The sequence below is a fragment of the Scardinius erythrophthalmus genome (assembly GCF_964197995.2).
Source record: "Scardinius erythrophthalmus genome assembly, chromosome: 23".
NCBI classification, from domain to species: Eukaryota; Metazoa; Chordata; class Actinopteri; order Cypriniformes; family Leuciscidae; genus Scardinius; species Scardinius erythrophthalmus.
In genome coordinates this window covers 13,895,891-13,920,441 of record NC_138243.1, presented here as the reverse complement: position 1 = coordinate 13,920,441, position 24,551 = coordinate 13,895,891, and the positions used below count along the sequence as shown (strand labels likewise).

The 24,551-nt window shown below is 38.2% G+C and overlaps 2 protein-coding genes across 6 annotated transcripts in view; both read right to left on the bottom strand.

Annotated features, from left to right (window-relative positions):
* LOC308684031 (protocadherin alpha-C2-like) overlaps positions 1-24,551 on the bottom strand; it is a gene marked incomplete at its 5' end in the record, with an annotated part of 69,998 nt that overhangs the window by 23,684 nt on the left and 21,763 nt on the right. The window contains one exon of one of the 5 annotated variants that reach the window (XM_081355023.1): positions 22,038-24,502. The exons of 2 other annotated variants lie outside the window; for them this stretch is intronic. In XM_081355023.1, the coding sequence (XP_081211149.1) occupies positions 22,038-24,401 (2,364 nt within the window). Of the gene's footprint in view, positions 1-818; positions 3,583-13,453; positions 15,950-22,037; positions 24,503-24,551 lie in introns of those variants that run through there. 2 more of the 5 variants (XM_081355022.1, XM_081355021.1) reach the window with 2 other exon arrangements.
* On the bottom strand, positions 17,517-19,959 carry LOC308684034 (protocadherin alpha-2-like; the record flags this gene model as incomplete). The annotated part of the gene is made up of 1 exon (XM_081355049.1): positions 17,517-19,959. The coding sequence occupies exon 1, from the start codon at positions 19,890-19,892 to the stop codon at positions 17,517-17,519; it is 2,376 nt and encodes a 791-aa protein (XP_081211175.1). The 5' UTR covers positions 19,893-19,959.

Here is a 24,551-nt window from a genome sequence, read left to right as displayed (position 1 = left end):
GACACATGGACACAGAGCTTCATTGCAGCTTCTGGTTGGACTTAATTGCTTTTTACACTAAAACATATTAGACATACTGGAAAGCAAAGTTGGGGTATACTGAGCTAACGTTTAGTTCCCTGCATGATGCATCACATATGATTATATTTTATTTAAATAGTTATTCTTATTAGCTTCTTATATATATATATATATATATATATATATATATATATATATATATATATATATATATATATATATATATATATACATATATATATATATATATAATTGTGCTGTATTTTATGTTATGTTTCTGTCATCATAATTTTATCCAGAATTTCTGGCAGAATTTTCTATTTTGTGTTGTTGTGTTTTTTATATAAATGTTGTTACTGTAGATGTGACAGGGTTTTTTTTTTTTTACAGATATTTGACCCTGGACCACAAAACCAGTCACATGGTTACATTTTTCGAAATTGAGATTTATACAGCACCTGAAAGCTGAATAAATAAGCTTTCCATTGATGTATTGTTTGTTAGGATATGGCAATATTTGGTCGAGATACAACTATTTGAAAATCTGGAATCTGAGGGTGCAAAAAAATCGAAACATTGATAAAATCAATATTTTATATATTTACGGTAGGAAATTTACAAAATATCTTCATGGAACATGATCTTTACTTAATACCTTAATGGTTTTTGACATAAAAGAAAAATCGATAATTTTGACCCATACAATGTGTTGTTGGCTATTGCCACAAATATTCCCGTGTGACTTGTGACTGGTTTTGTGATCCAGAGTCACATATATACTTTGTGATAGGACACACCTGCATTGCTGCATCTGGCATACTAAGCCTGCGAACAAATCCGCTCCCTCCTGTAAAAAAGCGCTCGGAGCCCCAGGTGCCACTGATGGGTCTGCCTGTGTTGTAGAACATGAAGGTGTCACTGCCCGACGTGGCAGTCAGACAGGTCTTGTAGCAATAGGTCTTGGTCAGAGAGCCATTACCCCGGACCTCAATATAATGAGGCTCAACCTTGAGGTCTCGTCGAAGCACCACGTTGTTATTGGGTTGAGCACCACCACCACCGCCGCCTCCTCCTCCACCGCCCCCTCCCGAGCCACCTTCTGCTTGGGCCTTCTGGGACACGCAGCATGGCGAACAGGATCCAGGCTGGGTGCAGTATGCATGGCAGCGCACGATGGCCAGCACAACAACCGTCACCAAAAACACAAAGGTTGTGGCGCTCAAGGCCACGATGAGGTACAGTGTCACTTTAGAAAACAAGAGAGCGCTGTGAGGGCGGATGATTCGTTTGGGGTCAGGCATGACTTTGGGTGGCACCTCCATGACAGCGACGTTAATCGTAGCAGTGGATGACAGAGGTGGTTCGCCATGGTCCCTTACTAGTACGGTTAGACCAAAAGAGGTGGAGTTGTCTTCAAGAACGCGCCTCGTTGTACGAATTTCTCCTGTGTGTTCATGCACTTTAAATAGATCCAAATCGCTGGCCTGGTCCAACAGATAGATGACCCACGCGTTCTGTCCTGCATCTGCATCATAGGCCACCACTTTTGAGATCAATGTACCTGGCTCTGCATTTTTCAGCACTGTCTCTGTTGAGCGCGTGCCGTTGGCTGGGGGATTCACAATCTCAGGCGGGTGGTCGTTTTGATCCATTATGTATATGTAGACAGTGGCTACACGACTGAGTGGTGGGATACCACCATCCTGAGCTTTAACCTGGAAGTGAAACTCCCGTAATGACTCATAGTCAAAGGAGCGAAGGGCGTAGGCAACACCAGTGTCCGCTTTAACCGACACATAGGAGGTGACCAGGATCCCGTGATTGTTGTCGTTTAGGACCGTGTAGGTGATGCGAGCGTTTTCATTGACATCTGAGTCCTGAGCCTTGATGGTGCAGAGCGAGGCTCCAGGTGCATTATTCTCCATGACGTACACAGTGTAGGAGGTCTGGTCAAAGCGTGGAGGGTTGTCGTTCACATCAGCGACATCCACCTGAATGGTCTTCTGAGACGAAAGTGGAGGGTTGCCGCCATCTGTAGCGCTGAGGGTGACATTATAGGCTGCTGTGTTCTCACGGTCAAGAAAGGCTGAGGTTACCAAGGTATAGTAATTTCTAAATGACTTGATTTTGAAAGGAAGACCAGATGGAATTTCAAGGGTGACCTGTTTGTTAGGGCCAGAGTCCCGGTCCGTCACGCTGATCAGGGCCACCACGGTGTCTGCACGGGCATCTTCCCGCACTGGACTGGACAAAGATGAGAGCACAATCTCTGGAACATTGTCATTGACATCAACAACGTCCACCACCACTTTGCAATGGGCTGCCACTGGAGCTGGGCCTTTGTCCATGGCCTGGATGTACATTTCATACGTATTGGTGTCCTCGTAGTCCACATTGCTCTTGACTCTGATTTCTCCAGTGTTGGTGTCCATGCTGAACATCTGCCTGACCCTATCTGAGGTGTAACTGCTGAATGAATAAAGCACCTCCCCATTTGTTCCTTCATCTTGGTCTGTGGCATTCAGTTTGATAACCAAAGTGTCTTTGGGCGAATTTTCAAGCAGTTTGACTTTATATACTGAGCTGTCAAAAACGGGATTGTTGTCATTCGAATCTAAGACGCGAACGTTAATTTTTGCGGTACCTGTTCGTGCTGGTGTGCCACCGTCGGTCGCTGTCAGGATTAACTGATGGTAAGGTGAGAGCTCGCGATCCAAGGGCTTTTTGAGAACGAGCTCGATATGCTTAGAATTCAATGAAGGCTTGTTGGAATCGAGAGCAAAATGCTCGTTTGGGCTGAGCCGGTACAATCGAACCGAATTGGTTCCAATGTCCGGATCTTGCGCGTGTTCGATCGGAAAACGAGAGCCCGGCAAAGCCGATTCTGTGATTTCCAATTGATACTCGTCTCTGGGGAACTGCGGCGTATTATCATTCACGTCTGTAATCTCCACTTCGACATTATGGTCTTCAGATGGGTTTTCAAGAAGAACCTCAAAATTCAAAACACACGCGGTGCTCGAGTCACACAATGTCTCTCTGTCAATTCTCTCGTTTACCAATAATTTTCCATTCTTATGGTCCACGTACCTTCTGCCGCTGTCAGAGGTTACCTTAATTTTTCGGGTGGAGAGCTTTCGAATATCCAAACCCAAATCCTGTGCAATATCACCTACAATCGTTCCACTATCCGATTCCTCTGGCACGGAATATCGTATTTGTCCGAGAGCAAGGCCACAAAATAATAAAAATAGCAAAAAAGAAAGAGGCACTTTTTTGTCTAGGCAATCACATATCCCTGCAACAGCCATCGCAAGATCATAGGATCCGCAGACGGATTAAAAACAGCACTCCGCCTTGTCAGTTTGCAATATCTTGCCTCCCACTTCAGCATTAAAGGTTTTTCATTTATGTGCACAATGGCCTAATTGTCAATTCCATTCTAGAAGCGCACGGATACTTCTCAGATGCGTCCATGTTTCCTTTGTCCGCGCTTATCCTTTTTTTTTTCCCTCTGCGCGCCGCTGACGGGTGTGTTTCCTTGCCACTGGTGCTGCATATTTCGCCGTGCGCGCTCTCTCTCTCTCTCTCTCTCTCTCTCTCTCTCTCTCTCTCTCTCTCTCTCTCTCTCTCTCTCTTTCTCCCTCCGCTTCAAGTCACCCCTCCCATTCTACTCCTTTTCCTCCTCTTCCTCATAGCTCGATGGTGTTGGTGCGGCACACAGGGGGAGGGGCTGCCTACTCAAATATAATGCATTCTGATATTCGAGACCTTGTAAGAAAATATAACAGCTTGATGGAAGCCGCCACAAAGCAAAATATAGCGTAGGGGAGAGCGGGGCACAAAGTAACGCTTTTTGACTTTCTCAGTTAGTGTAAATCTACTTATGGTTCAGATTATTTATCTTTTCCCACATTAATTTCCCACATGTCCAGTACAATTATGTGTTTTTGTTTTATTAATACAGTATATACTTTTTTTCTTGATATACCCCGAAAGAATGGAAGTGAAATGTGACAACATGCCCCATAGGTGGGGTACATTGTAACATGTGTGGGGCACATTGTAACATAACATATGACAGCTTAAAATGTTATCTGATCTAAAAAAAATATATACAAGACAAACTAAAATATTTTCTAAATAAAATACAATTAAAAAACTTTTTCATATAAAATAATGGCAATTTTTAATAATTAAATATAAACTCATTTTTGAGTTTTGACTACGAACACATGAAAACACAGCTATACAACATAGTTCAAAACAAATAAATAATTAGTCATTTCTGAACATTGACTCTCAGTCTTTATTCACCTTTTTCTCAATAAAATTAATAAAAGTATAGAATATAATAGCATATTTCATTGTAACGCAGTGTTACAACATGCCCCGCCTGCACAATTGGGATTTAAACCCTGCTAGTGTCTTCTGCTATTTAGCGAAGCATTAAATAACTATCTCAACTGTTAAATAACATATTGGAGATTAAAATAATATCAGATTTGTCTTATTTTAAATAAACACAAAAAATAGAGATGAAAAATTAACTTAAGTACGAAATTTACTTTTGCTATGGTTTAATAAATGTCTATGGATATCTTCCCAAAAAAAATAAAAAATAAATAAAATTTGGCGTGTTTAAAACAAGCGTGTTACAACTAGCCCCGTGTTACGTTGTGCCCCGCGCTCCCCTATGCATTGCCATCAAACTAGCCTATCAGGTTTATGGTAATTTGAAAAAGAAAAAAAAGCTACACGTACTTGGAAAATATTAATATCGTTGCCTTAACTAGGACAGTGCGTTCATCACTTTAAGGGAGTCGGATGAGGAAAAACACTCAAAATGAAATGCGTTCGAAGTGGTTTTCTGTAAGAGATTGAATTCTGTTGTGAGTTCTACTTAATATGAGTGGCCGTGATACTTTCCCTACACTGTAAAAAAAAAAAAAAAAAAAAAAAAAAAGTTTTTTACATGGTAAAAATGGGTAAATTTATCATATATTTTATTTATCACATATATATATATATATATTTTATATATATATATATATATATTTTATATATATATATATATATATATATATATATATATATATATATATATATATATATATATATATATATATATATATATATATAATTTACCGTGTTTATCCTTAGGTTGCTGTCAAATAAATAGCCTGACAATCTCGCGCACTGTCATGACAGGCTGCGACTTCTCAAACCTTCTCAAAATGTTCATCGTTGTCAGTGCTCCCAAAGAACGGCAGTCCAAATCATTATAACCAAGCGGCTCAATTGTTTCACAAAAATGTTGCTAATGTTTTGGGAAAATACAAAATACCTTTATTCTATATTGATCACACAACTTCTATATCCATCATAAAAAGCTATAATTATCATTGCCCCAGAATGCGTTTTTTTCTTTCCGCCTCCCTCTCCCCGTCTGTGGCTTTGACTTCAGACAGACCAGGTCATTCGGGCGTGCGCGCCTTGGGCGCGATCTCTGTGCATTCGTCAAAATGCGCCACAGTGAGGGAGCGTGTCACTCTGAAACCGATGACATAAACTAAACCAGGGCAGACTGTCAGCGTAAACCCGTCGCATTAGGGTCGCCTCATGTCATCACCAAATAAAGCAATAGAAAACAATCTTCATTCAGATGAGAATTCATTTAATTTTGAAATAAAAATAATAATCAAATAATTGTATTATATATCAGATTATTATTGTTGTTTTAACGTTAGACATTTTGTGCAGTATATTTAAAGAATAAAATGGGCCATTCATATGTCAAAGTTCACAACAATTTTAAAGGGATAGTTCGCCCAAAAATGAAAATTCTGTCATCATTTACTCACCCTCAAATTGTTTCAAACCTGTATGACTTTCTTTTTTCTGCTGAACACAAAAGAAGATATTTTTGAAAAATGTCGGTAACCAAACAGTTGATGGACCCCATTGACTTCCATAGTAAAAAAAAAAAAAAAAAAATACTATGGAAGTCAATGGGGTCCATCAACTGTTTGGTTACCGACATTTTTCAAAATATCCTCTTTTGTGTTCAACAGAAAAAAGAAATTCATACAGGTTTGAAACAACTTGAGGGTGTGTAAATGATGACAGAATTTTCATTTTTGGGCGAACTATCCCTTTAACTCTAACCATACTTTTTTCAGTATGGGGTCACTGGAACACAGAACAGCTGGTGGTAATCACATGTCTTTATTTGTTCTCTGCCAATATTAGATGAAACAACAGGATGAATAGGCAGTATGTGTATGTGAAACACTAGGCAGTGTTTATTCATTGTTTTCGTAATGTAATTGTTTTGCTCTTTTTGGAAAGTACTGTGAGTGATACCACATGTTTGGCAGCACAAATGCTCTGTAAGCCACTGGGTCAGATCCCCACATGTTTACTTTTGTTCTGACTTTCAGATATCTACAATCCAGATTTAGTTTCTGGCCCCACCTGCTGTATCTCCTGAACACACACACAATGCACATACATGTTTATTGACATTTAATTGCCAATAAAGATTACCCAGACATATTTACAAACCGATTACATCATTTTTTATTGTATTATAAAACTGAAATTTTGCACATGCATGAATGTCAAAATGAAACTTCATTGCAGAGATAAAAAATACAGACTTATTACAAGCAGTTGCAAGTATTGCTTTCATTCCCTCCTCTTCCATCTCATCTTTCCTCCCTGTTCTTCTTTGTCCCCTTTCTCTGTGTATTGCTATTGGGTTCAACATAGTTTAAAAAGAGATTGTAAAAAAAAAAATGTATGGTGAAAGCAGTCTAATATCAAAAATCAAGTCTTTTAACCATGGATTTGACTGCTTTGGTCCATGTTCTTCTAGATCTATTAACTCTAGGTCTCTGCTTCAGCAAACCTACAGGAAATTTAAAGGCACAACCAGGCCTCATCCTGCATGCATGCACTTTCACTGTCAGTGTGCAATAATAAGACTGTCTTGACATTTGCAGAAGTGAGTTGTAGCCTTGAGGAACTGAGTGTGTTAAGTTGTGAATGATAGAGAAAAAGGGATGAGTATAATACTGCCAATTGACATCCCCAAAAATAAGGCTCCTATTTAAGAATAACAGTCAAATTCTCAAACATTGCTACACTAAGTGTTGTCTATTTGTGATAGGCTAATCACACTAGGGAGCATCAGACTAATTGCACTAGGGAGACTGAATAAGATGTAAATGACTCCTAAGAAAACAGGATCTTTTTTTTTTAATTGATAACATTTAGCTGGCTATAATGTATAAAGAGAATCGAGAAAATAAACGGATTAAAAAAATCAACAAATGATCTTATTATGTCACCTATATATAAAGCTAGACTTCTGTCATTAGTGGTCACAAAGACAAGCTAAACAGTTGAAAATGGAAAGATATTACACTGTGTTGAGCTTTGACTTGTGAACTTTGACCTTTGCCATGGCAGAGACCCATACAAGTGGTACTCCTCCTCCCCTGACCCTACTTACATAAGTGTGCCATATTTTAAAAGAGATGCACCCATCTGAGAGACACCGCACAGACAGCCTGCACCAACAGTGCCCTCAGCAAGGGCATCCAGAGTCACACCACTCACCGCAGTGTGCACTAAAAAAAAATCTCTCTTTCTCATGTTCTCTCCATCTCTCTTTCCCACTCTCTTTGCATGCATGCCGTCTTCTCTCATTCTTTCTCTCTACTCTGCCAGTTGTGGCCTATATTAGGTGTTGATGATGTAGGTCATAGAACCGAATGGTAAAATTAGAGTGAATGGTAGATATATTGGCTATGAACCAACTCCCAGACTGGACAACATAGTCTCAAGTTTCACAGGCCCAGATATCGGTCTATATATAAACATACTATTTTACTAATTAAGAAGCAATACTGTATAAGACATTAAGATTCTTTTTCAGAGAACATACAAATTATGTAAATGTAAAAATGCAGTGAAAACCGTACTATTGTGAAATATTTTTATAATTTAAAATAAGTGTTTTCTATTTTAATATATTTTCAAATGTAATTTATTGCTGTGTTGGCAAAGCTGAATTTTCAGCGTCATTACTCCAGTCTTCAGTGTCACATGATCATTCTATGAATCATTCTAATAAGCTGATTTGCTGATGTGAAAGATAGGGATAAAAATTATGTTTATTCAGCCAGCGCAAATACCTGTATTTACATCCTGTTTTCGGTCGAAGTCCATAGTAATTGATTGTCGAGTTCACGCGCGTGATCATAGGTACTAAACCAATGCGCGTGAACTCGACAGTCGATTACTATGGACTTCGACCGAAAACAGGATGTAAACACAGGTATTTGCGCTGGCTGAATGAACATCATTTTTATCCCTATCTTTCACATCTACTGCAGTCAGATTCACCCGTGTTCACTCCGAAGGAATCACTCACATGAACTGTGCACTTGTAATGACACATCAAGGATGTTAAGAGGCTAAAAGCAGGTTTAAAACTTGCCCCATTGAAGTCAACAGGGTGCAAATTTTAAAAAGAGGATAACACGGTGTAGGCAACACCGATTTTTGTCGTTGTTCTCTGTATTGACAGCACTCCAAATGTACAAAAAAATGAGCTCAATGTTAAAATTGACCGGATTTCTCCTTTAAGAATATCCTTTTAGGATTATTTGATGAATAGAAAGTTCAAAAGAACAGAATATATTTGAAATAGAAATCTTTCATTACATTATACACAGGGCTTGACATTGTAACGCAGTCACTACTAGCCACTTTGGCGGGTTGAATTTTATATAGGCCTAATATACATTTACAATTGCAGTCTTTTAAAAAGGCATCTAAAACAATAAACTAAGTGCAAACTAAAACAATCTAGTGTTGTCAAAAATATAGATTTTTCGATACATATCAATACTGAAATATCTGAAACTGTTCCGCAGGATACACAATACCAGCTGTGCGTTCTCGCTCTCTAATCTCTCCGATAGCGAGTTGACACACAAACCCGCGTCCCTTTACTCACTCGTTTCATTAGCTACGGATGAATATTGTTCGTGTTACAGGGCTTGAATTTCGGCATGGGATTGCGCGTTTTGAGCATAATTTTAGTAATTCCCGCAGATTTTGTGCACACACCCAAAGTGCGTGCACATAAAGACAAATATATTGGCTATATATATGGTCCGTGTGTCAGGCCTAATTTACCGGCTGCCAAATTATGAGATATTATTAAAATATGGCAGTTTTTCTCTATGGTATCGATGTCAAAATTGTGGCCAGTGAAAATGCTAAGTGGCTAGTAACTTTAGAAAACCACTAGTAGCCACAGTGTCTGGTGTTAAAAAGTTAATGTCAAGGCCTGATTATACATGTCTTAACTGTCACATTGCTGCTTATATATTTTACATTTTAAGAATAAACAGGTCAAGTAAAACAATCTGCTGTAGAGTGAGACAGAATACACTTAAGATACATCGAAACAAGTCTTAGTATTTTATTTGCTGTCTTTTAGTAAATGAATCTTGTAAATTGTAAAGTAAATGAATCTTTAAAGGATTTGGTTTAGATATTTAAACTTTTTTTGCAGTGCCCTGTTTTGTTAATGATAGACAACCTTCTTTGTTACTGTTTATTTGCTTAATCTGTGTTGCAAAAGACACTTGCAAAATTCCTAGATATTAGTTCCTGAAATTATTTCATGATGCAGTGAGTATATGTGAGAAGACAGAGAGAGGGAATTTTCTTTAAAAGGACTGCACGTCCTCAAAGAAATGAGAGGCAAAACATTATGGGAGCAGAAGGCATGTTGTGCATAACACAAAGTGACAGTAAAAAATAGAGAGAGAGAGAGAGAGGGTGTCTGAAAGGATTGGGCACAGAGGATGCTTGAAAAGGATGGCGTAAGACCCCTACTGGCTGAGGTTGGAAATAAAACACTTTATAGTAAGGATCCCACACAGCTCTGAAACCAACAGAGGGCACTAGCAAGCCATCCAGAGCCCCCCCCCCCCTCCATCTCTCTCTCTCTCTCTCTCTCTCTCTCTCTCTCTCTCTCTCTCTCTCTCTCTCTCTCTCTCTCTCTCTCTCTCTCTCTCTCTCCCTCTCTCTGCATTCTGTTCAGCTTGACTCATTCTGCCACCTGCAGCCCTCTGCAGAGATGACCCACCCATCCTCTCACTGATACACTGCAGGGAATCATCGACTGTTCTTTCTACTGCCAGACCCAGCAACCCGAGAGAGGCAACTGAACAGAATAGATATGCAAACTAGCATAAGCAAATAAATGATGACTTAAAACAATAATATATGTTATAGCACTATAAGTGCTCCTAAAATGCTTTGCTGAATGCATTAGCATTTCATTTGTACAATAATGACAACCTAATGGATCACTGCAAAGTGATCATTTTCATTTTCAGCGAAAGCGAATCTGCAGAGATAATAACCTTGTAAACAAGAAATTATGCAGATCCACATCTAACTTTAGGGAATTTAGAGAACCCGCAGGACCTGCGGAGACAAATGGGCAATTTGTGAAAACCAAGAAAGGAACATTTGTCATTCATGGCAATCTGTTTATTGTGCTCTGAACCTCCATTTCAGGGTAAAAATGCATCCATCCAGAGGGACAGAAATCCCAGTGTGATCTTAACAAAAGGCTCAGGTCATTCTGTCTGATAGAAACACAAGCCAGCAGAGACACAGTTTATGTCTTGCAGTGCACAGACAACAGCTTAGCAGTTTACAGTCAGTTCACAATAAATAACACTGAAGTAATGATAGTGTCTGTATTTACCCACAGTCTGTACTATGACTCATAGTATGTCACAATGCTTAAGCTATAAGTTCCATGATTCTGCCAAGCTTATATTCTAATGAATAACATACACAAGCACAAACAGACTTATCCACTTTCTTGGGTAAACCTCATAGCATTACACTCTGCAAATAGACTTGAAGTTTGCCCATATTAACCACAAATTCACAGCTGGCTGAAGCAGTAATGTCATAACTGAAACATGATCCTTGTGCGCAAGACAATGCAGACAGACTGAGGAGAAAAAAGAGGTGAGATTCTATTAAACCTTGATTTGCATGTGTATATGTCGGGACTTGGGTAGAAAGCTATACATAGGAGCCTGATAAAAATGTTAATATATATATATATATATATATATATATATATATACAGTATATGAAGACTTCAGATGCAAAAGCCTCTAAGTCTGACTAAAGTTTTTTTTTTTATATATATATTAACATTTTTATCAGGCTCCTATGTATAGCTTTCTACCCAAGTACCGACATTTCTGAATGGGCTGAGGCTGGGATTTAGTGAGTTTGAAGTGAAAGTATTTGATGAACGAATACTATGTGCGGAGAGCATTCACTCAATATTATTATCTCATTTTTGACAGAGGTGGCTTTTAGAGGCTTTTGCATCGGATAATATATCTCTGTCTTCTCTGTCATTTATATGTCTGCAGTTTAATGTCATTAATATATTATAAAATATATAAAATATATTTGCCTTGGTCAACTGTTTAATTTTTGTGATAATATAATAAAACATGCCAAATTGTGCAGACAATTTTTGGCCAGGCCGTCATACAAAGTAATTATGAACACATGCGAAAACAATAGAGAACCAATGAAATATTAATAACTGATTATGTTGTAGTCAGTGTTTTTCTGTGAGCTTTTTGTTTTTGTATTTTTTTAAAGTAAAATAAAACCTTTAAATAAAGCCTTTTTTTTTGCCAAATAATTTTGTCAGATATAAAATACCTTAACCAAGTTTAGTGTTTTAAAATATTAAAGAAATATATACAATATCTTCCTCATATTTTTGATGGTTTAATTAAACTATCCCATTCCAGACAACTTTTTGCCACTAATATGACAAATTACAATAAACTGCAGACTGAATGGCACGTTTATCGGAATAATGTGTCATATTAAGTTAACAATTTAATAGCACTCTCATGTGAAAACTCACAGGGGTGGAAAGTAAAATGCCCTGGTGCCACTAAAGAATTCATTCCATCTGTCATGTTCAGAAGAGGGATCAGTGGAATGAGACATTCAAACAACAAGAACCAAAATGTAGTTAGAGATGAATACCACATATACCAAACTAATGTCATTAAAGTAACAAACTTGTGAATTATTTAAACAAATATAAACATAATAAATAAAAACACTGTAAGCACAGCAGCATGAAATGGGTTGCACATAGAGGGAAAGAGAGGATCAGTTTCTTTAAACAGCATACTGCTGTGTCTTTTTCTCATAGAGTCTGCAGCTTATTATGCATTGAGTGGAGGGGGCTTGAGAGAATTCGATATAATGCAGGTGGGACTGCAGCACTCCAGCAGCCCAGAGACCCACAGACTTCTAATCCATCTATCTCCCTCAACCAGCCGGGCAAAGCAGAACCCAGTACTGACCCAATTGCACAGAAATTTACATGGGCCCTGATCCCTGTCCTCTCTCAAGGACTAAGGGGAAAAAAAAGACTCAAGAGGCATTACTAACTATGAGACGAAGGAACATGGAGCATATGTCTGAGACCAACCAACTCACATTAAACATACATATTTACATTTATGCATGTAGCAGACACTTCTATCCATATATTGGCAGTATCACTGAACATGCACAAAAAAGTGCAGAAAGTGTAAAAATAAAGCATTTGGTGACTTAACATGCAAAACTCAAAACAAAACTAAAGTTCTACAAAAACTTTTAAATAAATCACCATTTCAATTCTGTATTCTAAGCAGTAGGTTAGTGAAGCTTATTAAACATCATTTAAATTCTCTTTGAAGACTAGGGAGTAGCTGTCGCAACCTGCTTGAAACTGCAGTTTAATGTAATTAAAGAGTTATAATTAAAACAGATGTCTTTGATTAATTAATAATCAAATCATTAAATCTTGAGTGCAATGTGAGAGCAGTACTACCAAGCTCTTGGTGTGCCTGTGTATCAGTGAGGTGGTGCTGTCCATCACTGATGGTGCTGAAACTACACTACATACAAGCTTTGCAGTCAGAGTTGTGGTAATAATTGAAACAGGAAAACTCTAATCATATAAATGTGATGGAAAGAATGGTAACAACTTGCTAAAACCAAAAAGACTGCTATTTTTAAATCAGGATCATTGATATAATTTAAGTAAACTGAATGTAGCAGGATTTGTTATGCAAGTTGCAACATCTGTGCATAAATCACATATTCAGCATAATTTTAAGTAAGTAGCGGGCCAAAAATAAATTAAGAAAACTGAATGATGTTTTGCTTCACTTCTATATTTTTCTAGTAACTAAATAAGAACAAATAAAAGCATGTGAATATGTGAATAGGCCATAGGCCAAGTGAAAATTCAGCTACTTCGTAAACCAAGGTCTTAAATAATGCTCACCTTCCCAGTGGTAGGAAGAGTTTGGGTTTGTGTAAAAGTATCTTCTCCATGAATGCTGACCAGTTCAGCTTCTGCAGACGGAAATGGTGAAGGGAAAACCACCATGTCGCTCTTCATTGTGTCTGAGCTAAAACACACATCATATTGTTGTGTAGATTTGGAGTAGGACCAGCTTCCGTCTGGATGGGTGCTGATCACTGGAGCGCTGTACCTGCTGAAACTGCCGTCTGTCCTGTAGCATTTAGCTGCTATCAAACCCACGAGACTCAGTAAAAAGATGACTGATACTGAGACGATAGCGATGAGCAGATACACATTCAGATCTGAAAAACTCTCCTCTTTAACAGGAACTTCTCTGAATGATGTCTTTATGTCATCCAGACTCTCAACAACCACAACATCCATGGACATAGTCGCTGAGAGTGATGGCTCTCCATTATCAGACACTGTAATAATAAGTGGGTGAGTTTTTAAGTCATTGTCACTCATTCGTCTCTTAGTCTTTATTTCTCCAGTGCTGCTTCCAATGCGGAAGAGATTCGTTCCTTTGGGTTCACTTATATGATAAGACAGAAGAGCGTTATATCCAGAGTCAGCATCAACAGCTCTGATCTTGGCTACAAAGTATCCCGCTTCAGCAGAGTAGGGAATGTTCTCAGTATTAACTGATCCAGGATCAGAATAAGGCGGTAAAATAACTGGACTGTTGTCATTCTCATCCAGAATAAACACATTTACAGTCACATTACTGCTCAGAGGAGGAGCACCAGCATCTATGGCCTGAACATGGAAACTAAGGGTTTTCTGCTCTTCAAAATTGAAAGACTGTAGGTTATACAACTGGCCTGTCAATGAGTTAACACTAACAGAATGTATGCTTGTTGCTTTACTATCCACAATAGAGTAAGAAATCTCAGCATTTTCATTTGAATCTCTATCAACTGCTGACACAGTGTGAATAAGGGTTCCTGGTGGCATGTTTTCTTTTACATAGACACTAATGCTTTTTCCATTAAACTGCGGAGGATTGTCATTCACATCTGAAACATCAACAGAAACCACACTGGTGCTGGAAAGAGGTGGGGTTCCCTCATCCACTGCTATTAGGGTAACATTATACTTGGAGATTTTTTCCCTGTCAAGCTGGCCTTCTAAAACAACAGAGTAATAATTTCTGTAGGAAGACTCAAGTTTGAAAGGTAAATTTCCTTGCAGCTTACAACTCACTTTCCCATTCATTCCACCGTCCTTGTCTGAAACTGTGACCAGAGCCACAGCAGTGCCAATTTTTGCATCTTCCCTTAATGACGACAGCAGGGATGTTATTACTATTTCTGGTGCATTATCATTTACATCTATGACTTCGATTAGTACCTTACAATTAGTTGTCATGGGGGAAGAGGCTTTATCATGGGCCTCTACTCTGATTTCATAAAAAGCTTTGTCCTCAAAATCAATATTTCCTTTTACTTCAATCTCCCCAGAATCAGGACTGATTGCAAAAGCATCAAGATTTTTTTCCTGACCATGACTGCTAAACAAATACGTAACTTCTCCATTTGAACCTTCATCCATGTCAGTAGCATTGAGTTTGATTATCTTAGTTCCTCGTGGTGTGTTCTCTGTCACACGGACTTTATGAAGCGGATTGCTAAACACTGGAGCATTATCATTTGTATCTAAAATGTTAACTATAATTTGTAATGTCCCGGATCTTGACGGTTTCCCTCCATCGGAAGCGGTCAAGACTAGTCGAATTACAGGTTCTCTCTCTCTGTCTAAAGCTTTTCGAAGGATTAACTCTGCAGACATGCCGTGTTCACCACCCGGGTGCACTTCTAATGAGAAATGTTCATTAGGACTCAGTTTATAGCTTTTAACAGAGAAAGGTCCAACATCTTCATCCAATGCATTGATCAAGGAAAATGTAGCTCCTGGCTGCACTGATTCAGATATTTTCAAAACTTGAGTTTCAACAGGGAATGTAGGAGAATTGTCATTCACATCATTAACATTAACTATCACTCGGCTCAGACTAAGAGGGTGGTTAACTATCGCTTCAAAATTCAAGGAGCAGGATGGAGTATTAGGACATAGCTGCTCGCGGTCAATTCTTTCAGCAACATACAAGACGCCAGATTTCAGATTCACATCGAAATACCTCGTCCTCGTGCCGAATACAAGCTGAAACGCCCGTGATTCCAAATCTTGGACGTTTAAATGCATGTCCTTTACCACATTCCCGACGACAGTTCCGATATTTACTTCCTCGGACACGGAGTAGACAATCTGACCATCCGCAGGCACTGAAACACACATCACGAGCCAGAGGAAAATGAAATGCGGGAACGTAAAGTCCATTCTGTCTGCCATCCTTCCGTGTGAGACGCCAACGTGATCAAAACACTACAGCGGCGATCAAAACTCTAAACACCCAGAATAAAGAATGACATATACGAAAACATGCACGCGAAAAGCATCTAGATTGTGACGCCCGGTTACAGCATGTCACTCAGTCAAACTGTAGGCGGAGTTCAAAGGCTATATGGAAATTATAAAAGTTTCGCGGTCTGCAGTGACACCACGCGGATTACATGCGGTTCTGTGCGACGAAACCACACAAATATTACAGGCTACAGCACCACAAAACAAAATATCACCTAGAGTAAATGAAGTTACCACAGGAAAAGCTTTGCTTGTCTAATAAAAGTCTATAGGCTACACCAAAACACAGCACAACTTCAAACGCGCATGCGTTCAAAATGCACATTGGCACAAACCGTTAATTATAGAGCTTCCCCCCCCCCCTCAATAGTCTCATATTACAAATTAACTTATGTACCATTTGAAATTCACTTAATTCTGTTATAAGATGGTCGTAAATTATTTGCAAAAACATGTCAAAAATAAATGAATAAAATACTAAATCGAAAAAGTATATTTGTTCTTGAAATTTTAACGCTGAAAATTAGTGACACTAATTCAGAATCAGATTTGAAACTGTATTGTAAACATACTAGCATGAAGCTATGAACAGAAGAAGAAAAAAATCAGCTAAAAAATGATTATTTTATGGCCATTTATCTTTCTGTTTACTTAAACAGAACACTTGTTTTCAGATTTACTTTCACAGTCCTTCATGCAGACTCTGAAATATGTGACAGCCTTCCAACAATGCACATTTCCAACAACAAGCCTCTTTTTACTTTCCCTGGAACAAACTACATGATCTGAAAAGAACGATAGACACACGGAGATGCTCTCAGAACAGCAAAAATAACAATTATTAAGAAATTATAACATGGCAAATGTAGTGCTTGTTTGCCATTACATCCACCCTGGCTGACATTTTATCACTTGCACGACAACCTACAATCTGATCAGCAGTGACAAGACTAAATGCATGTTATGTACATCTTGGTGGTACCAACATAAAGATATCATATTAGAAAAATGGAACTGGAATGCCAATGTAACACTGGAGTAAACAATGCTGAAAACAATCAGTGTATGTGTGTGTACTCTTGAACACAACTGCCCATTCACAACTTTCCTTAGCGTGATATGTGACCCTGGAGCACAAAACCAGTCACATGGGTAAATTATCTGAAATTGAGATTTATACATCATCTGAAAGAAAATCTGGAATCTGAGGGTGCAAAAAAATTGAAACATTGAGAAAATCGCCATTAAAGTTGTTCATTTATGTTTGCGATTGTGCTGCATTCACTCACAAAAATAAATGTTTTATATATTTACAGTAGGAAATTAACTAAATATCTTCATGGAACATGATCTTTACTTAATATCCTTATGATTTTTGGGATAAAAGAAAAATCTATAATTTTGACCCGTACAATGTATTGTTGACTATTGCCACAAATATACACGTGCGACTTGTGGCTGGTTTTGTGATCCAGGGTCACATATGTGAAAATGAACAACTCCACGTACTTAAACCATGTTTCAAAATCACACATTCACTTGCATAGTAAAACTAATCCAAACTTCTACCAAGAGTCTGTTCAGTATGATACTATTTTCAAACTGTAAGATATAAGTTTTATCTTACCTTGCCAGTGCTTGGAAGAGTTTGAGTCCTATTAAAAGTGTCTCCTTCATTAATGCTGATTAGCTCTGCATCTGGCAATGGAAACGTCGAGGGGAAAACGACTACATCACTCTTTATTGTGTCTGAACTAAAACACACGTCATACTGTTGTGTAGATTTAGAGAAGGACCAGCTTCCGTCTGGATGGGTGCTGATCACTGGAGCGCTGTACCTGCTGAAACTGCCGTCTGTCCTGTAGCATTTAGCTGCTATCAAACCCACGAGACTCAGTAAAAAGATGACTGATACTGAGACGATAGCGATGAGCAGATACACATTCAGATCTGAAAAACTCTCCTCTTTAACAGGAACTTCTCTGAATGATGTCTTTATGTCATCCTGACTCTCAACAACCACAACATCCATGGACATAGTCGCTGAGAGTGATGGCTCTCCATTATCAGACACTGTAATAATAAGTGGGTGAGTTTTTAAGTCATTGTCACTCATTCGTCTCTTAGTCTTTATTTCTCCAGTGCTGCTTCCAATGCGGAAGAGATTCGTTCCTTTGGGTTCACTTATATGATAAGACAGAAGAGCGTTATATCCAGAGTCAGCATCAACAGCTCTGATCTTGGCTACAAAGTATCCCGCTTCAGCAGAGTAGGGAATGTTCTCAGTATTAACTGATCCAGGATCAGAATAAGGCGGTAAAATAACTGGACTGTTGTCATTCTCATCCAGAATAAACACATTTACAGTCACATTACTGCTCAGAGGAGGAGCACCAGAGTCTGTTGCCATCACTTCAAACTGAACTCTTTTTGTTTCTTCGTGATTAAATGATTGTAAACTGAATATTTCTCCACTCAGAGAGTTTATATTGATCAGTGTTGTTACAGGAACACTGGAGCTGGAACTGTCTAACAGTGAATATGAAAGTTCTGCGTTCTCTCCAGTGTCTGAATCATCAGCTGTCACTTTTGTCACGAGTCCTCCAGCTTGACCATTCTCACTTAGAAAAGCGTTAATAACGGGTGCTGGGAAATGTGGGGCATTGTCATTAACATCAGAGATATGTACAGTTATAACAGTGCTGCTGGAAAGAGCCGGAGTTCCTTCATCTGAAGCTGTAATTGTGATGTTATACTGAGAAACACTCTCTCTGTCCAGAGGTCCGTCTACCACTAGAGAATAATGATTGTTATATGACGTCTCCAGTTTGAAAGGAAAGGAGCCTTTCAGCGCACAGTGAACAATGCCATTCTTACCTCCATCTTTATCAGACACTGTGACTAAAGCAACTGCAGTTCCTGACTTTAGGTCTTCTTTCACATTTTCCAAAAGAGGAGTCACAATTATCTCTGGTGCATTGTCATTTTCATCCATAACTTCTATTAAAACTTTACATTGGGTGCTCTTTGGTGGACTGCCTTTATCTCTTGCCCGAATTCGCAATTCAATTGCAGCATTTATCTCATGGTCTATTTGACCCTTTACAACAATATCCCCGCTTTCAGGAACCACAGTGAATAGACTTTGCTTTTTTATGTTTCCATGTTCAGCTATGGAATAAATAATGTCACTATTGGTGCCCTCATCCAAATCAGTAGCAGTCAAAGAGATGATTTTTGAACCAACATAAACATTTTCTCTCACCTTGATCTTGTACAATGGTTTGCTGAAGATAGGCCAGTTGTCATTTATATCCAGTACATTCACTATTACACTTAATGTGCCTGTCTTTGCAGGCTTTCCCCCATCAACAGCTGTTAGTACAAGAGAAATAACCGATTGCTTTTCACGATCTAAAGGTTTTTGGAGCACTAATTCAGCAGACACACTTTGCTCTTCAGTTTGCACGTCAACAGAAAAGTGTTCATTCTTGCTCAGTTTGTAGTCTTTAAGTGCATTAATGCCAATGTCGTTATCTTCAGCTACAGGAAGATGAAATCTAGCTCCCGGAACAACATCCTCGGTAATGTTTATCATCACAACGCTGTCCACAAAATATGGAGCATTATCGTTAACATCCAGAACATTAATTTCAATTCGATAAAGACTATGAGGATTTTGAACAATAGCCTCCAAATTAAGAGCACATTCCTGATTAGCAAAGCATAATTCCTCCCGGTCAATTCTTTCATTCACGAACAACGCTCCCGTTTTCAAATTCACGTCAAAATATTTTCTGTTGGATCCGGATACAAGCTGCAAGATACGAGATTCCAGCTCCTGAACACTGATCTTGAGATCTTTTGCTATATTTCCGACAACAGTTCCCTTGTTTACTTCCTCCGACACCGAATAGATAATCTTGCTGAATGAAAATTGCCATAAACCAAAATGAAGAGCTGTTATGACCCAAAAATATTTTAAGATTTCCATCGTTGTTCCTTCAAACCTTCAAAGATTAATCATGTTTTTTTTTGTTTTTTTTTTTAAACGTATGTGTGTCTTGTTGCTGCCAGGCTCTTCGTCTCGGAAGCATTAGGCTACTGTATAATACCTTATCATTTGCTCATAATAGGCGTTTGCTCTTCCACTTTAGGGGAGGAGCCTCATTTTAATACGAGAAGTGCTTCAAATTCATGGTCTACAACGACATCGCGCGTTTTAACTGCATGCTGAATGGGGATATTTTATTTAGAGTGCAATATTCCACACTTCAAATATATAATGTTTAAAAAAAACGAATTATAGTGAATTGCAAAGTATGAATGCAAATATAAAGACACATTTTGGGTAAAGATCTGCAGCACTCGCTATAATAAGTAAATTATGATCATAGAAGGAAGCTAATTAAATAAAATATATTTACATCTAACCAAGATTACCAAAATGTACGGAAAGAAAAGCGAGGATATGAGGTGTTCTTTGTCCATGGTGCTGAAGACCCCCTCTCTCAAAAAAGAATCGAAGTACCCTTAAGTTTATAAATGTTTAATATAAACAGCATAATAACTTTAATATAAGATGCGGACTATGATTTATTATTATTATTATTATTATTATTATTATTATTATTATTATTATTATTATCAGTCGTCATCGTCTTTTATTATCTTTAGTAATTAAAAATCGCATTTTCTTGCATCTGAAAAAAAAAAGATTCATTGGATTTAATCAATTTTTTTATGGTAAGTGGTAGGGCTGGGTATTGACACAAATTTCACAATTCGATTCGATTTCGATTCGCAAGCTTGCAGTTCGATTCGATTTCGATTACGATTCGATTCGATTAAATATCGATTATTTTGGATATCAGGTTCAATACATGGCAAATTTTCTCAAGGAAAATAAATCACTTAACTAATGCTGTTAACTATGGGAGTCAGTTAGCCTGTAGGCTTCATTAGCCTACTATAATATAGCTTAAAAATAAGGTAAAAATTAACTGATTTGTATACAAACACTTAAATTACACTTTTATTTATTTTTATAATAATAAAGTTATATGAAATATAAACATTTAAATGGTGGCTGTCATAAAAACCTGCCAGATTTATTCAAACATGCATTAAAAATAGAAGAACATTAAAAATTATATATGTAATATGGTGCATATATTTAGCAAAATGCTCCACTCTAGAGTTAATTTTTCTAGCTGACTAACGAGTTTATGGTCACTGAATATGTTTTTTCTGAGGTAAATGTGACGTTACATGACATTGTTTGCAAGCTGATTTACTGACGTCTTTCCACGGTAGAAACACTGATTTGAGCGATCCCATGTCACATGATACGGATTTCGATAAGTTGTACACTATCTTTTAACACACTTTCAGATGCTCATTCATGTTTATTCCGCGCTGTAACTGGTATTATTAAGGCGGAAGAGAATATCACGTGCGCTCCGCGCTGCTTCTCTTGAGCTCAGCTGCGCCAGAGCGATCTCACGCCACAGCGCCAAAACGGTATTTATGTTTTTGAATTGCGTAATAAAATGGACGTAATTTGAATCTGAGACTTTGTTTCATATCAATAATATCAAAGCACAAAGATTAGTGCGATTTATTGGATGGGATGCACGCAACAATGTTACATTCATTCATCAACTGAAAACAGGATGACTAATCGATTCTTGGGATTTAAGAATCGATATTGTTTCGTAAAAATGAGAATCGATTAAAATCGAGAAATCGATATTTTTTACCCAGCCCTAGTAAGTGGTTGCACACAACTGATTTTAGCTAGATTAAAACAAATGTATTAAATTTAACTAAAATTGATTAAGTCAACTTAATGCATTTGTTTAAATGTAGCTAAAATCAATTGTGTGCAACCACTTACCATACATTTTTTTAATTAAATTCAACGAATCATTTTTTTCAGCATCGATATTTGTACTTGCCTTTTTGTTGTCATTGACAAATAGCTACGAGGAAATTGTTATTCAGTTCAGCGAAATCAAAGAAAAGAAGCGATAAAATTTTTTTTTTTTTGCAAATACCAACACAACTTAAGTGACAACAACAAAAATATTTCAAACTCCACAAATTTTACACAACTAGGGTTCCAAAGTCTTCTTACCTTCTCGGTGGTAGGAAGAGTTTGTGTGCGCGTAAAAGTGTCTTCTCCACTATTAATGCTGATCAACTCCGCGTCTGCTGGTGGAAACGGCGAGGGGAAAACGACTACATCACTCTTTATTGTGTCTGAACTAAAACACACGTCATACTGTTGTGTAGATTTAGAGAAGGACCAGCTTCCGTCTGGATGGGTGCTGATCACTGGAGCGCTGTACCTGCTGAAACTGCCGTCTGTCCTGTAGCATTTAGCTGCTATCAAACCCACGAGACTCAGTAAAAAGATGACTGATACTGAGACGATAGCGATGAGCAGATACACATTCAGATCTGAAAAACTCTCCTCTTTAACAAGAACTTCTCTGAATGATGTCTTTATGTCATCCAGACTCTCAACAACCACAACATCCATGGACATAGTCGCTGAGAGGGATGGCTCTCCATTATCAGACACTGTAATAATAAGTGGGTGAGTTTTTAAGTCATTGTCACTCATTCGTCTCTTAGTCTTTATTTCTCCAGTGCTGCTTCCAATGCGGAAGAGATTCGTTCCTTTGGGTTCACTTATATGATAAGACAGAAGAGCGTTATATCCAGAGTCAGCATCAACAGCTCTGATCTTGGCTACAAAGTATCCCGCTTCAGCAGAGTAGGGAATGTTTTCAGTATTAACTGATCCAGGATCAGAATAAGGCGGTAAAATAACTGGACTGTTGTCATTCTCATCCAGAATAAACACATTTACAGTCACATTACTGCTCAGAGGAGGAACACCAGAGTCAGTTGCCATCACTTCAAACTGAAATCTTTTTGTTTCTTCGTGATTAAATGATTGTAAACTGAATATTTCTCCACTCAAAGAGTTTATATTGATCAGTGTTGTTACAGGAACACTGGAGCTGGAACTGTCTAACAGTGAATATGAAAGTTCTGCGTTCTCTCCAGTGTCTGAATCATCAGCTGTCACTTTTGTCACGAGTCCTCCAGCTTGACCATTCTCACTTAGAAAAGCGTTAATAACGGGTGCTGGGAAATGTGGGGCATTGTCATTAACATCAGAGATATGTACAGTTATAACAGTGCTGCTGGAAAGAGCCGGAGTTCCTTCATCTGAAGCTGTAATTGTGATGTTATACTGAGAAACACTCTCTCTGTCCAGAGGTCCGTCTACCACTAGAGAATAATGATTGTTATATGACGTCTCCAGTTTGAAAGGAAACGAGCCTTTCAGCGCACAGTGAACAATGCCATTCTTACCTCCATCTTTATCAGACACTGTGACTAAAGCAACTGCAGTTCCTGACTTTGTGTCTTCTTTCACAGATTTCAGAAGTGGAGTTACCGTTATCTCTGGTACATTGTCATTTTCATCCATAACTTCTATTAAAACTTTACAATGTGTGCTCCTTGGTGGACTGCCTTTATCTCTTGCTTGAACTCGTAACTCAATAGCAGGATTTTCCTCATAATCAATTTGCCCTTTTACAACAATATCTCCTGTCTCAGGGATAATGGTAAAACTGTCTTGTTTCTTTCCGTGACCAGCAAACGAGTACACAATTTCACGATTTATTCCTTCATCCAAGTCAGAGGCAAAGACAGATACAACTTTAGTACCAGCAGCAACGTTTTCTTTTAGTTTGACTTTGTAAAGAGGTTGACTGAACACTGGGTTATTATCATTAACATCCATGACGTTTATAATAATATTTAAAGTTCCTGATTTTGGTGGTTTTCCTCCATCCGTCCCGGTGAGAACTAACTTAATAGTCGCTTGCTTCTCTCGATCTAAAGCCTTGCTCAGCACTAACTCTGCAGACACACTCTGGTCTTCACTCTGTGTATCGAGACTGAAATGTTCATTCGGACTCAGTTTGTACTCTTTCAGTGAATTACTGCCAACATCAGAGTCCTCGGACACAGGGAGAGGAAACCTCTCTCCAGGATTTGCTGTTTCAGTTATATTTATAGTAAACACTTTAACAGGAAAATGTGGCGCATTGTCGTTGATATCGAAGATCTTAATCTCCACCCTGTAAAGATGATGAGGATTTTCAGCGAGGGCCTCTATATTCAAAGAGCATTTCTGGTTCGACATACATATCTCCTCACGGTCAATCCTTTCATTAACAAACAGCACGCCAGTTTTCAGATTTACATCAAAATACTTCTTATTTGATCCAGTCACGATCTCAAACATGCGAGATTCCAGGTCGTGAACATTTATGTTCAGGTCTTTCGCTATATTGCCAACAACTGTTCCCTTATTTACCTCTTCCGGTACGGAATAGACGATCTGAGCAAACGCAGAATCCAGCAAAGAAAGGAAAATTATAAATCCACACTCGAAATATCCCGTAAATGCCATGATGGTGATTCACAATGGGGTAATGACAGTAAAAACAAAAAATTAAACGCACGAGAATCTTCTTAGCATTCAGACAACACGAGACGGAACAGAAACCAACATCATGTCTCAACGACAGATACACTATAACACTAAGATTCTGAGAGAGGC